The sequence below is a fragment of the Mesoplodon mirus genome (genome assembly GCF_964341445.2).
Source record: "Mesoplodon mirus genome assembly, chromosome: 4".
In the NCBI taxonomy this organism is placed as follows: Eukaryota; Metazoa; Chordata; class Mammalia; order Artiodactyla; family Ziphiidae; genus Mesoplodon; species Mesoplodon mirus.
The window spans coordinates 138,689,343-138,704,503 of NC_138979.1; the positions used below are offsets into that span (position 1 = coordinate 138,689,343).

The 15,161-nt window shown below is 38.8% G+C and overlaps 1 protein-coding gene across 3 annotated transcripts in view; it reads right to left on the reverse strand.

The window, feature by feature from the left end:
- The window catches only part of MAP4K5 (mitogen-activated protein kinase kinase kinase kinase 5), a 151,134-nt gene that overhangs the window by 80,354 nt on the left and 55,619 nt on the right, over positions 1-15,161 (reverse strand). For all 3 annotated transcript variants that reach the window (XM_082617619.1, XM_082617620.1, XM_082617618.1), the window contains exons 4-6: positions 4,491-4,581; positions 3,937-4,001; positions 765-820 (exon numbers count right to left, since the gene is read on the reverse strand). In XM_082617619.1, the coding sequence (XP_082473745.1) occupies positions 765-820; positions 3,937-4,001; positions 4,491-4,581 (212 nt within the window). The remainder of the gene's footprint in view (positions 1-764; positions 821-3,936; positions 4,002-4,490; positions 4,582-15,161) is intronic.

Genomic DNA, 15,161 nt, shown 5'->3' on the forward strand with positions numbered 1-15,161 from the left:
TTGTGAATTGCCAAAATAAAAAACACAGTCCCTACTACTTAATCTTGCTTCCTAAATTAAATGCCTTAAAGTATATGAACAAAATTATTAACTGCTAATTTTTTCAATCAGTAATCTTTCAAGGAACTAACAAAATAAATTGGAAGAAATGCTGCATACTCTATATACCTATTGAAGATTCATAACCTACTTTAACATACTAAAAGCTCTCACAGGATGTGAAATACGGAAGTAAAGAAATCTCAACTTAATACGATGTTTAGAAGCTTCTAAAAAGGATTCTGATAACGACAGCACTTACTAATATTACACAGAACAAAGATTTCCAGATAACATTCTGGGTTATTGTTATGCAACTTTACTCTCATTTTGGGAGAAATGGTAAAAGAACTCATGTCTTTTGCAAAAGGACTCCTTTTACTGCCATAAAACTTGAAGGGAAAGCTTACACAAGTTGTTATAATTGAGAGGTCTGGTGATTCATTCATGAAAAACAATTCACACCTATGGCTTTCCTCAGCTTTGCAGCAATTGAGGGCTAAGCACTACAAAGTAGAACACCAAACATAACCATTGTGTATACCAGCATCAACTTAAATGAATTTCTGGGACTCATTCACAAAAGAAATAACTAGGCTTACAGAATTACGAGAGGTTAACAGAAAAATTTGGTTTACTCTTTTTCTTTTGGGCAGATCACCATTTTATCATTTTCAACTGTGAAACTAGAACTGCACTTCTATCTACATAAGCAAACATAGTACCTGTAAAGTTTCTCTGCATACATAGGCTATTTGCAATTCTGATAATGGTCCTGTAACTAGAAAGAAAAAAAGAGACCACATCGTTATACACTTGAATACAACAGATTAAAAACATTTTTAAAATGAGAAAGAATTACAAAACTTCTGTATAAGTCATTGGGTGACTTCTCCTCATGAGCACATATTATTCTTATAATCAGGAAACAAAAAAAAGTAAAGTTGAAAAATTTTAAATGTACTTTAAAAATGGAAGATTTAAAACTACAATGAGGTACCACCTCACACCAGTCAGAATGGCTATCATCAAAAAATCTACAAACAATAAATGCTGGAGAGGGTGTGGAGAAAAGGGAACCCTCTTGCACTGTTGGTGGGAATGTAAATTCATAGAGCCACTATGGAGAACAGAATGGAGGTTCCTCAGAAAACTAAAAATAGAACTACCATACAACCCAGAAATCCCACTACTGGGCATATACCCTGAGAAAACCATAATTCAAAAAGAGTCATGTACCACAATGTTCATTGCAGCTCTATTTACAATAGCCAGGACATGGAAGCAAACTAAGTGTCCATCGACAGCTGAATGGATAAAGAAGATGTGGCACATATATACAATGGAATATTACTCAGCCATAGAAAGAAACAAAATTGAGTTATTTGTAGTGATGTGGATGGACCTAGAGACTGTCATACAGAGTGAAGTAAGTCAGAAAGGGAAAAACAAATACCGTATGCTAACACATATATATGGAATAAAAAAAAAATGGTTCTGAAGAACCTAGGGGCAGGACAGGAATAAAGAGGCAGACGTAGAGAATGGACTTGAGGACACAGGGAGGGGGAAGGGTATGCTGGGACGAAGTGAGAGAGTGGCATGGACATATATACACTACCAAATGTAAAACAGATAGCTAGTGGGAAGCAGCCCCATAGCACAGGGAGGTCAGCTCGGTGCTTTGTGACCACCTAGAGGGGTGGGATAGGGAGGGTGGGAGGAAGACACAAGAGGGAGGAGATATGGGGATATATGTATACATATAGCTGATTCACTTTGTTATACAGCAGAAACTAACACAACCTTGTAAAGCAATTATACTCCAGTAAAGATGTTTAAAAAAAAAATGGAAGATTTGTTCCATAACAACTTTGGACAGTGAAAATATTAAGCACCCATAATGTGCAAAGCACAGTACTAGACATCACAGGATGTTCTATACAAAGCAATGGACATGATCTCAATCCTGAACAACATTTTAAACAATAAAGCTCCCAAATGAGAAAAACATATATAATTAATTAGTTACATACACAAGTTAGAGGACCATAAAGGGATGGACTGTTGAAATATACTAAAAGGCATCATATACTTTTTTTAAAAGTCAAGATATTATTTCCTTAGCATAATTCTTTACTATATCTATCGAAACAAGGGGCTTGATCCAATACCTTACCTAAGTATCCAAAAAGCAATTAGGTCACTTCTGACAACCAAATCTCTCCTATGAAATATAAAATCCTTCTGCAAGTACCCAACTAGGGGCTTTGGAAATATGCCTTCCAATACCATGAAAGAATATTTGAAATCCGGGGTGGTATTTGCTGACAGTGAAATCAAAATCAGATACACTTACATGTAATCTTTACTTAAGAAAATATTTTACTACATATTTTAATCACTGGTTCTCTACACCTCCTCAGGAACATAAAATTTTGATTCACAGTAACTTGATAAAATAGGAGTAAAAGAAGGGAAACCACTTTATTAACAGTTATTATAGGTGTAGTTATTCTTGATTACTATGCTATCTAGTATATTATTTACAGGGATGAATATTTTTAGATTCAATTTAATTCAATAAATAGCAGGTTTAATAATGGAAAGCAGAAATTTCATAAAGAAATAAAATTAATGTCTCAAAACTATTCTTTCAATTTAAAAGGGTAAGTAGTAAAATAAATAAAAAATGCCCACTGCATAGTTTTATTAATCCATATCTTCGAGTTCTCATTCTGTGAAAAAATTATAGATATTAGATAAAAATTCTTCATATAAAAGATAATTCTTCATAAAATCATAGAAAATAATTTTATTTATTTATTTATTTTTATGTATTTTTTTTTTTTTGCGGTACGCGGGCCTCTCACTGTTGTGGCCTCTCCCGTTGTGGAGCACAGGCTCTGGACGTGCAGGCTCAGCAGCCATGGCTCATGGGCCCAGCCGCTCCGCGGCATGTGGGATCCTCCCAGACAGGGGCACGAACCCGTGTCCCCTGCATCGGCAGGCGGACTCTCAACCACTGTGCCACCAGGGAAGCCCTTTAATATTTAGGCTGTACCAGGTCTCAGTTGTGGCACATGTTATCTTTAGTTGCAGCATGCGAGATCTTTTGTTTGTTTGTTTCAGTTGTGGCATGTGAACTTCTTAGTTGAGGCTTGTGGGCTTCTTAGTCTCGGCATGCATGCGGGATCTAGTTCCACAACCAAGGATCGAACCCGGGCCCCCTGCACTGGGAGCAGGGAGTCTTACTCACTGGACTACCAGGGAAGTCCCATAGAAAAGAATTTTAAATCAAGTGGCACAGAGCTGTTTTCTACCAATAATTTTTAAAAATCAACAACAGGGGTAAAATAAAAGAGAATAGTCATTATAATATAATATTATAAGGGAAAGTTCAATTCAGAAAGTTGTCTAAATTAACATAATGCTAAATAAAATACTCCAAATTCTTAAAATTATATATTTTTAATACAAAAATATTATAGCAACAACTAAATTGTTTTCCTAGTTAGCAGCTTAAGTTATTATTTAGACATGTAATTTGCTTTACGTGAGAGTCACCCTTTGCATTTCAACTCTAATTTACAAGGAAGTTTAGGCAGTTTTGTGTGTAGATAAAATACTTCCCTAGAGACTACATAAGACTTGCTAGAGACTACGTCTGAAAAGTAAAATCTGGATTGTTCAAGTACTCTCCGATTTCTCAGTTCAGGCTCCAGCAATTTAACTGAATAACCAACAAAATATAAAATATAGGTTTCTTTTATGCAATACCCAGAAGCAGGACAGAAGAACAGTAAATCTACCTGTTAGTATCCCTTGTTAACTAGAAATGTCAAATAATAGTCATTAAAGTCAAAGTTTTAAAATGTGGAGTCAAATTAACAGTACCATGGTAAATATCTTGAAGTGATCCGCCACCACAGTATTCCATACAAATCCATAGTTTCTCCCGACTAACATGAAAGAGAAAGAAAATTATATTAGTTAGTAATTCTCAACAATAGACATATCTTGAAGGCTGTCACTCTTCAGCACACAAAGGTTTAGGATACACTGCAGGTTTAGGATACATTGCAGGTTTAGGATACACTGCAACAGGAAATTGCCCTTGCAGTCTTTCTTCAGGATACAGAAAAGCATATTAATTTCAGCTTTGTTCCCACCTTAAATGGTTTAGAACGTGATCAGTTTTATAAGCTAAAACACTTACTTGTAATCATTCATAGTATTTCATTAAGGTTGCCAGATAAGGTATAAATAAATAAATGAAACTGTCATTAATATAAAAGAGTAGACAATAAGAAGACCTGAGAAATTTTAGAACTTGAGACAAATAATTTTTAAAATTTATATACAAAACAGCACTTACATGAAAGGGAGGGGGTGTGTGAGCAAAGAAATATGAAATACAAAGACAGAGTAGATGCTTTTGTGTTTTTTACCTGAGATAGCTCCCGAAGTAGGCAACAATGTTGCAATGCTTACATTCTTTAACCATAAATATCTCTTGTTGAATCAAAGAAAAATCATCTCCTGAAAAACAAAATGATAATAACTTGGTCACCATGTTACATTATGTGTCTCTATCTATAAGAAGGAAAACTTTACAGTAAGTATCAGAGATGAAGAATTAGACATTCTTAATACTTTAATGGGAATGTACACTGGTACATTCTTTCTATAAAGCCAGAAGCCTTAAAAATGTATAAAATCCTAGAACTCATAATTTCACTTCAACATTTATTTTCTTGAGATATGCAGAGATGATATTCTCTACAGTGTTACTTAATAATGAAAGCATGGCAAAATAACTTATGGTACAGTCATAGATATTACAACACAGTTAAAACATGTTTTGATATGAAAACATGTTCATGATATATTAAGTGAAAAAGGGATATTATATATATATATTATATAAGTACATATGTATACAGAAAAAAATGTCTCAAAAACATACACAATGTTTGTCTGGGTGGTAAAATTTAAAGTAACTTTGCTTTCTTCTTTTTTGAGTTGGATTTTCCAATTTGTCTACCAAAAACCTATTTGGGTTGTTTAACTAGAAAAAGTTATACTAAAATAAAATATTCCTTATTTATGGGAATTTTATGGTTAATACGGGAATACTGCCTAGAATGACATTGTCACCACCAAACTTCATTTTGCATAGAAAGTGTTTCACTCCAGTAAAAGGAGTTTAGAAGTTGATAAAATGATTGCATTTGTATTATGTAAATGCAATATAATGAAGAAGAGCTCGAGGTCTGGGTTAGACATACCTGGATTCAAGTGCCAATTCAGCCATTCACTGGCAATGTAACCTTGGGCAATCTAACTCTTCTGAATCACAGATGAATCCATTAAAGTATCATCTGAATTCATTCCACCTGTTTGGCTTCCTTATCTACCACTTTCCAGAAACATTCCCTACATTTTGGTAACACCAGTTGCTGGCCCTTTTTTTTTTTTTTTTTTTTTTTTTGCGGTACGCAGGCCTCTCACTGTTGTGGCCTCTCCCGTTGCGAAGCACAGGCTCCGGATGCGCAGACCCAGCGGCCATGGCTCAAGGGCCCAGCCGCTCTGCGGCATGTGGGATCCTCCCGGACCGGGGCACGAACCCACGTCCCCTGCATCGGCAGGCAGACTCTCAACCACTGCGCCACCAGGGAAGCCCAGCTGGCCATTTTTTAAATACATTCTCATGCCCCTAAGCTTCTGTTTATGCAAGTCCCTCAGTTGGGAACACTGTGAGAAAGAGTATGTAGTGCATTTAATACAATATTTGACACAGAATAAATGCAACAGCAGTATTATTCTATGTTGGAGGCAAGAAAGATACAAACAAAAGTGTTCCTTGTTAGGACATCACCATAAGATATTTTTTATTAGATAGTGTTTTGTAATGGTCTTTTGTAAAACAACATCACGTTTAAAACCAGTGGTGTCCGGATAAGCTCTAGCTCTAACTTAAAAGTCATCTTAGAATAACATACAAGGCCAAGAAGGAAAAACTTAGAAATTAGGCCTTAGATAAACAAATAAAATTCTCACACAAATCAGAGATATTTTCCCCTTATATTACAACTTTCAATTCAGAGCCAAAACAAAGCTTTAAATATTTTTCTATGCCATAAAGTACCTTTAAAAAAAAACAGTCATTACTGATGTGGTTTATACATATATTTAATTTAGATATGATACACCAAATTTATTTATAATCATTATGGCACTCTTTTCAACAGTCCCTTCAAGTTAACATTAATTGATAATTCAGTTAAATAATTTAGTGTTACCAATTTTAAAGAACTAGATAAATCAATTAAGGGTACAATTTTCTAACAATAAAAATCTGAGCAAATATCTTTAAAGAAAATTTAGCTTTTATTTTAAAAAATGGGAAAACCTGTATTACATGAATGGTTACATATACCTTAAACATAAGTGCACAGTGGCAACATTTTACCATTAGAAATTTATTTCAGCAAGCACCATATAGAGTTCCTAAAAAGAGAGAAAGAAAATAATTTCCTAATAATCTGCCAATAGGGACTTCCCTGGTGGTGCAGGGGTTAAGAATCCGCCTGCCAATGCAGGGGACAGGGGTTCGAGCCCTGGTCTGGGAAGATCCCACTTGCCATGGAGCAACTAAGCCTGTGTGCCACAACTACTGAGCCTGTGCTCTAGAGCCTGCGAGCCACAACTACTGAGCCCTCATGCCACAAATACTGAACCCACACGCCTGGAGCCTGCACTCTCAATAAAAGAAGCCACCGCAATGAGAAGCCCGCACACCACAATGAAGAGTCGCCCGCACTCGCCGCAACTAGAGAAAGCCTGCGTGCAGCAACGAAGACCCAATGCAGCCAAAAATAAATTAATTAAATAAATTATTTAAAAAATAATCTGCCAGTAGAAGGGGATCATCTAAGATAACCCAAAATAGATGATAATTTCATGTTCCCCATTATCAACCAAGGCAGAAGTACGGGATAACTCCTGAAGATTACAGTAAAAAGCTTGCAGCAATGAAGACCCAACGCAGCCAAAAATAAATAAATAAATACATTAAAAAACAAAAACAACCTGTGCCCCCTGCAATGGAAGCGCATAGTCCTAACCACTGGACTGCCAGGGAATTCCCTACATAATCACTTTTAAATGTGCACAGAAGTCTTATATCTGAGCTGTGCTGAACAATTCTTCAGTTAGGTCTAGGATTTAGAATATATTTTCTCACAGGAGTAACTTTACAAATGGTGCCTAACTTCTTAATGATGTCTAAATTCTTAAACTGACCTGTAAAAGTCAATAATACGGCTGAATTAAAACTACGAGTAACAGACACTAATTCTTCAGGAAAATCAGCTGAGTTCCACACTACAACTGTGCTCCCAGTAGTCGCTGTGTGAGGTTTCTGCCAGGAAAGACAGAGTCTTGGTGAGACTGAGCGACAGCTTTTTATGACTGTAACTAGAAGCTAGAATTCACAAGAACAGGTCATTAATAACTCAGATGTTTGGGGACTGTGCCTTCTTTAATACACGTAACTTAGTGAATAAACTTCAGTTTTGAGTATGTTATTCAAATATCTATTTCACAGTATTATCTTAAGCTTCAATGCAAAGTGGGCAGAATCTTCTATGAACCGAAATTGTACCATGAAGCAGTTTTACATAAAGATAATATTTTGTAGTTCATCCTGAAAGGCAAGTAAGCTAAATACAGTTACTTATCACAGATATAGCTATTCTTTGATGGCTTACATCAGCCTCATCAAAATTACTTGAAATTAGGATTTATTTCATTTTTCTGATTGGGTGATACCAGATCACTGTTACCTTTCACTGAGATACAGCATAAAATCCACTAAGTTCAGAGGCCTCAGGCCTGTAGGTTCCAGCTCTGTTGTTCATGCATAAATGGGTTTTGAGAAGCTATTTTCTCAGAAAAGAGAAGTTTCATTCTTCATACCCCAGCAGTCAACTAGAGTAGTTGAGGATCAGAGCCCCATATCTGCAGTTTTGACTAGGTACCTGTTATTTTTACCGGAATGCCTTGCTAGCACCTTGAATTTAATACGCCTGAGGGTTCCACATCTTCTCTCAGACATCAATTTTCTCTTTGGACTTTCCTACTTGTGCTAATGGCACTTTTTTTTAAAGGACTAACCACTGCCAGCCTAACACAGCCCTCCTAAGAGAATCCACCTCCATGCAGCAGGACCTACTGTGTGTGCCTTGTGGTTTTCTACTTGCTGAACGCACTGAGGTGGGACAAATGATGTTAAAAAATGGGATGAGCCAATCACATTTGGTGTCTTGAAAACGTGAAGCATGGAAAACTGAGTCAGTTGTTAGTTACAGGAGAATCACATTAAAAGTAGAATATCAGAATAAGAGTCCATGAATGACTGTGGCTAAGGTTCCTAGAAATGTCCTACTAAAAACCTGGCTGATGAGTATGTCCATATATAGGAAGGGAAAAATCCACCAGAGACAGAATGTGTGGGTGTTTTTGCCCTTCTTCTCTGATGAGGGCAGTCGTGTGTTAGGGAACTCAACCTGATAGTCCTAGGAAGAAAACAAGTGTCCCCTTTCAGCCAGAAAGGTGATCCATAGGGAAGAAAGAGAGACAGTAGCTCTGTGTTCGAGATGGTATAGTGGAACCAGTCCAGATTTTCAGTGCTTTTAAGACTGGCTTGAGCTCTGAGAGGTAGCTGTAAAAAGGAACTGAAAAGTGCAGTATTAGTTATAGAGTTCTATATGGTTTGTTTGTTTATTATATTTGGCTGCGCCGGGTCTTAGTTGTGGCATGCAGGATCTTCATCACCACATTCGGGATTCTTAGTTGCAGCATGCGGGATCTAGTTCCCTGACCAGCGATCTTACCTGGGCCCCCTGCGTTGGGAGCGCAGAGTCTTAACCACTGGACCGCCAGGGAAGTCCCTCTAGATGGTACTGACACAGGGATTTATGTTTTTAATTTTTTTGAAAAAACCACTGTATTAGGGTTTAAGTTTGGCACATTCAGTGATCCCAGCCTTCACCACAGTGTTTCAAGGCTAACCCTCAGAGACAGATTTGCTAATAATAAGGGTAACAAGCACTACAAGATTCTGAAGACCAAGTTTTAAAGGTGGACAAACTCTACCGCTGTCCCTTGTTCCTAAGCCATCTCCTGTCTAGCAGCACACGGCAACCCTCAACTACAATTTTTAACTGAAGTAGGAAGCCCATTCCCCAAAACATGCTACTCTATAAGATACGACCTTAGTATCTGGGGTCACTCTGGAGTCTGGTCTTTGCTTTCAATTTCTTAGCTCTGGATACAATTAGCCAATGCCAGCCGTTTACTTAGCTACCAGTTGCTTCTACTACAATCAGTCCACCAAAATAGTGTTAAGTTAGACTCTAATAATGCCACACTTAAGACATTTATAAAAACATAATAAGGAAAGAGTAGAAGTCTTGGAAGGTAAGAGACTGGAACTGTAGGGCCTTTTGATACTATTGGCAAGTTGACATAAAGGGCTTAAGTGTTCACACTCTGGGAATGAACTGAAGTAATCTGGTTGCACCCCTCGTGTATAATAAGGGTCCTTTGGATTACACTTGGATTCAATATCCTCTTAAGGGTTTTGGTAATCAAATGGGTCCTAAAAATAGTACTTAGCAAATGACTAAAAGCAATATGCCTCTCAGATTTTAACAACAACAACAAAAAGGGTCCTAAGTATTAAAAATCTGATCGTGGCAAAATGAAAGGCAGCCATACGATTCATCATATCCCTCCCTGAAACAATATGGTAGTAGATCATGAATTTAATACTGAGGTTAATTCATTAAACCAATATCTATAACTACATAAATAGCTGCTGACGTAGATCAATTTAAAGGGCTTAAAGAATGAGCCATAGTGTGGAAGAGTCACTTAGTGCTTCAAACAACAGGGCAGTTTGCAGCAAGAAAAGAACAATCCCAATTTCTGGAACGCCTGGCCCAAGACATAAAGGGAAACGGCATCATTATGAAGCCTAAACCAAAATCAGAAAGTGATCTCTGGAGTTGCTGCATCATAACCCCAGCTGACTTTCCAACTGCAACCAATTAAAAAAAAAAAAAAAAGAAAAGGATCCTGGTAACTGGAAAGCGAGTATCTGGGAGGAGGCTGAGTAACTCCCAGGACTCTGGCAAAGTACTTACTACTACGTCCTCCTTTCCAGCAAAAGAGGAACAACCACCTTACTGAGATGTGGCCTATGATTGGAATGCCAACACAGCATGGACTAAAAAATAAACAAAATCAGAGCAAGGAAGAGATTAAATCCAGAAAGAACTGCTCATTTCTATGGAATACAGTCAAAGGTAGAGTAGACTTTCTGGACATCCATTTTATGGATGTTAGCCCAAGAAGAACCAAACATAACAACTGATACCAATGTCATATTCCAGATCTCTGAACTTGGCTATAAGTCTTTGAAAGGAATCCTTTGGACTGCACCAACTAATTTCTAGTACTAGTATCCTCCATCAGACATTTCTAAGCACTCCATAAAAATAATAAAAAATTATCCTGAGATAAAGAAGAATCTTGGAATTTCAAAATCAACTTTCAAAAAGTATTTCACAAATAACCCCACTCTCATAGACACCTTCAACAGCAGGCTAAGAAAAGAGGATGGATGGGTATTTCATAGTAAAGGAAATATAAATGCCAATAAACTTATAAAGGATGCTTATTCTCAAATTAAAGAAATGCAAATCAAAGCTATTTTTTAATCCCATCAGTTCTGCAGAAGTTTTACAATTCCCAGTAATATATATTTTGGAGACAGTATTGAGAAACATATTTTCAAATCTACTTGTGAAAATGAAAAACTGATCACGCTTTTTGGAAGCCACTTGGCACTATTAATCAAACTTTATATACCCAACAATACATATAAAGATGTCCACTGCAACACTGATTCCAACAGCAAAAAAATGTGGAAATAACCTAAATGTACATCGATAAGGGATTAAATGAATGTTACCTCTGTACAACAAAATACTCTGCAGCTATTAACAAGAACAAATAACAGCAATATATGTTAACATGGAAAAATGTTCCAACACTGGTAAAGTGAGAGGACAAAAAAAGAAGTCTGGAGAACAATATATAGAAAACGTCTGGAAGGAAATGGAAAAATATAGTAGTTACTTCTGTGAAAGGGAATACAGACTTCCAGCCAGGAGAACTTATTTTCCACTTCAAACCATTCTGTGTTGGTTTGATTTAAAAAACAAAAACACCATGAACAGTACTTTAACAAAACATAATACTCTAGTCTGAAAATCTTCTTCTGTCAACTAGGTCATTTAAATATTTTTTCTTTTTCTAGTAATTACTGAAATACATGGATAACTATCTACTTCTTATTTTGTGATTTCTATTGGTTCCATATTCTATACTTCTTTTTGTCCTGTCTTACCTTCTTTTAGATTGAGTTTTTTGTTGTTGTTTGGTTTGTTTTTGTCTTTTTTTTCCCTCCACAACCAGTTTGGAATTGACACCCTCTATCTCTATTCTTCAGAAGTTACCCTAGAAATTTTAACACACATACCTTCCTTGGTAAAGGTTACACATAATTCATATCTTTATTCTCCTCTCAAATAATACAATAACTTTAGAATGCATTAACTCTATTACCCCTTCCCAACTCACCTGCTATTGTTGGTCAGAATTTTACTTCTTTTCTAGAACCTCACAAAACATCATCTTCATTTTCATTATTTTTTTATATAGGTATATCTTCCTTTTTGAAGATTTACCCATATATTGGGTTGGCCAAAAGGTTCATTCGGTTTCTTTGATAAGATGGCTCTAGTAGCACTTACTTGTTTCTAACTTCATGCAAAACAATTTTGTTAGACTGTATGTGACAGCTGTCATATCAGCGTGCATTTACAAAAAGACATCAAAATTGGTGAATTTTTGTGTAGCCATTTTAATACTGAAGTTGGAAAAAAAAAAGCAACATTTTCAGCATATCGTGCTTTATTATTTCAAAAAAGGTAAAAACACAACCAAAACACACAAAAAAAGGTTTGTGCAGTGTATGGAGAAAGTGCTGTGACTGAATGAATGTGTCAAAAGTGGTTTGTGGGGGAGACCTTCAAGACGGCAGAGGAGTAAGACGTGGATTTCACCTTCCTCCCCACAAATACATCTACATGAGGAACAACTCCTACAGAACACCTACTGAACACTGGCAGAAGACCTCAGACCTCCCAAAAGGCAAGAAGCTCGCCACGTACCTCGGTAGGGCACAAGAAAAAAGAAAAAACAGAGACAAAACAATAGGGATGGGACCTGCACCTCTGGGAGGGAGCTGTGAAGGAGGAAAGGTTTCCACACACTAGGAAGACCCTTCATTAGTGGAGACGGGGGGTGGCGGGGGGGAAGCTTCGGAGCCATGGAGGAGATCGCAGCAACGGGGGTGCAGACGGCAAAGCGGAGAGATTCCCACACAGAGGATCGATGTCGACCTGCACTCACCAGCCTGAGAGGCTTGTCTGCTCACCCACCGGGGGGGGGGGCGGGGGCTGGGAGCTGAGGCTCCGGCTTCAGAGGTCAGACCCCAGGGAGAGGACTGGGGTTGGCTGCATGAACACAGCCTGAAGGGGGCTAGTGCGCCACAGCTAGCCAGAAGGGAGGCCGGGAGAAAGTCTGGACCTGCCTAAGAGGCAAGAGACCATTGTTTCGGGGTGTGCAAGGAGAGGGGATTCAGAGCACCACTGAAATGAGCTCCAGAGACGGGCATGAGCCACGGCTATCAGTGTGGACATCAGAGACGGGCATGAAACGCTAAGGTTGGTGCTGCAGCCACTAAGAAGCCTGTAGGCAAGCACAGGTCACTATCCACACCTCCCCTCCGGGAGCCTGTGCAGCCCACCACTGCCAGGGTCCTATGATGCAGGAACAATCTCCCTGGGAGAACACACGGCGCGCCTCAGGCTGCTGCAACATCATGCCGGCCTCTGCCGCCACAGGGTCGCCCCGCATTCCATATCCCTCCCTCCCCGTGGCCTGAGTGAGCCAGAGCCCCCTAATGAGCTGCTATTTTAACCTGTCCTGTCTGAGCAAAGAACAGACGCCCTCAGGAGACCTACACTCAGAGGCAGGGCCAAATCCAAACCTGAACCCCAAGAGCTGTGTGAACAAAGAAGAGAAAGGGAAATCTCTCCCAGCAGCCTCAGAAGCAGTGGATTAAAGCTCCACAATCAATTTGATGTACCCTGCATCTGTGGAATACCTGAATAGACAACGAATCATCCAAAAAGTGAGGCGGTGGACTTTGGGAGCAACGATATATATATTTTTTTCCTTTTTCTCTTTTGCCGTGTGGCTGACAGGTTTCTGATGCTATGGCCTGGTGTGAGGCCTGTGCCTCAGAGGTGGGAGACTCGAGTTCAGGACACTGGTCCACCACAGACTTCCCAGCTCCACGTAATATCAAAAGGAGAAAGCTCTCCCAGAGATCTCCAGCTCAACGCCAAGACTCAGCTCCACTCAACGACCAGCAAGCTACAGTGCTGGACACCCTTTGCCAAACAACTAGCAAGACAGGAACACAATACCACCCATTAGCAGAGAGGCTGCGTAAAATCATAAGGTCACAGACACCCCAAAACACACCACCGGATGCGGACCTGCCCACCAGAAAGACAAGATCCAACCTCATCCACCAGAACACAGGCACTAGTCCCCTCCATCAGGAAGCCTACACAACCCACTGAACCAACCTGAGCCACTGGGGCAGACAGCAAAAACAACAGGAACTACGAACCTGCAGCCTGCAAAAAGGAGATCCCAAACACAGTAAGTTAAGCAAAATGAGAAGACAGAGAAACAAACAGCAGATGAAGGAGCAACGTAAAAACCCACCAGACCGGGCCTCCCTGGTGGCGCAGTGGTTGAGAGTCCGCCTGCCGATGCAGGGGATACGGGTTCGTGCCCCGGTCCGGGAGGATCCCATATGCCGCGGAGCGGCTGGGCCCGTGAGCCATGGCCGCTGAGCCTGCGCGTCCGGAGCCTGTGCTCCGCAACGGGAGAGGCCACAACAGTGAGAGGCCCGCGTACCGCAAAAAAAAAAAAAAAAAAAAAAAAAAAAAAAAAAAACCCACCAGACCAAACAAATGAAGAGGAAATAGGCAGTCTACCTGAAAAAGAATTCAGAATAATGATAGTAAAGATGATCCAAAATCTTGGAAATAGAATAGACAAAATGCAAGAAACAGTTAACAAGGACCTAGAAGAACTAAAGAGGAAACAAACAATGATGAACAACACAATAAACGAAATTAAAAATTCTTAGAAGGAATCAATAGCAGAATAACTGAGGCAGAAGAACGGATAAGTGACCTGGAAGATAAAACAGTGGAAATAACTACTGCAGAGAAGAATAAAGAAAAAAGAAGGAAAAGAATTGAGGACAGTCTCAGAGACCTCTGGGACAACATTAAATGCACCAACATTCAAATTATAGGGGTCCCAGAAGAAGAAGAGAAAAAGAAAGGGACTGAGAAAATATTTGAAGACATTAGCGTTGAAAAATTCCCTAATATGGGAAAAGAAATATTTAATCAAGTACAGGAAGCACAGAGAGTCCCATACAGGATAAACCCAAGGAGTAATGGCCAAGACACATATTCATCAAACTACCAAAAATTAAATACAAAGAAAAAATATTAAAAGCAGCAAGGGAAAATCAACAAATAACACACAAGGGAATCCCCATAAGGTTAACGGCTGATCTTTCAGCAGAAACTCTGCAAGCCAGAAAGGAGTGGCAGGACATATTTAAAGTGATGAAAGGGAAAAACCTACAACCAAGATTACTCTACCCAGCAAGGATCTCATTCAGACTCGACGGACAAATTAAAACCTTTACAGGCAAGCCAAAGCTAAAAGAACTCAGCACCACCAAACCAGCTTTACAACAAATGCTAAAGGAACTTCTCTAGGCAGGAAACACAAGAGAAGGAAAAGACCTACAATAACAAACCCAAAACGATTAAGAAAATGGTAATAAGAACATATATATCGATAATTACCTTAAATGTAAATGG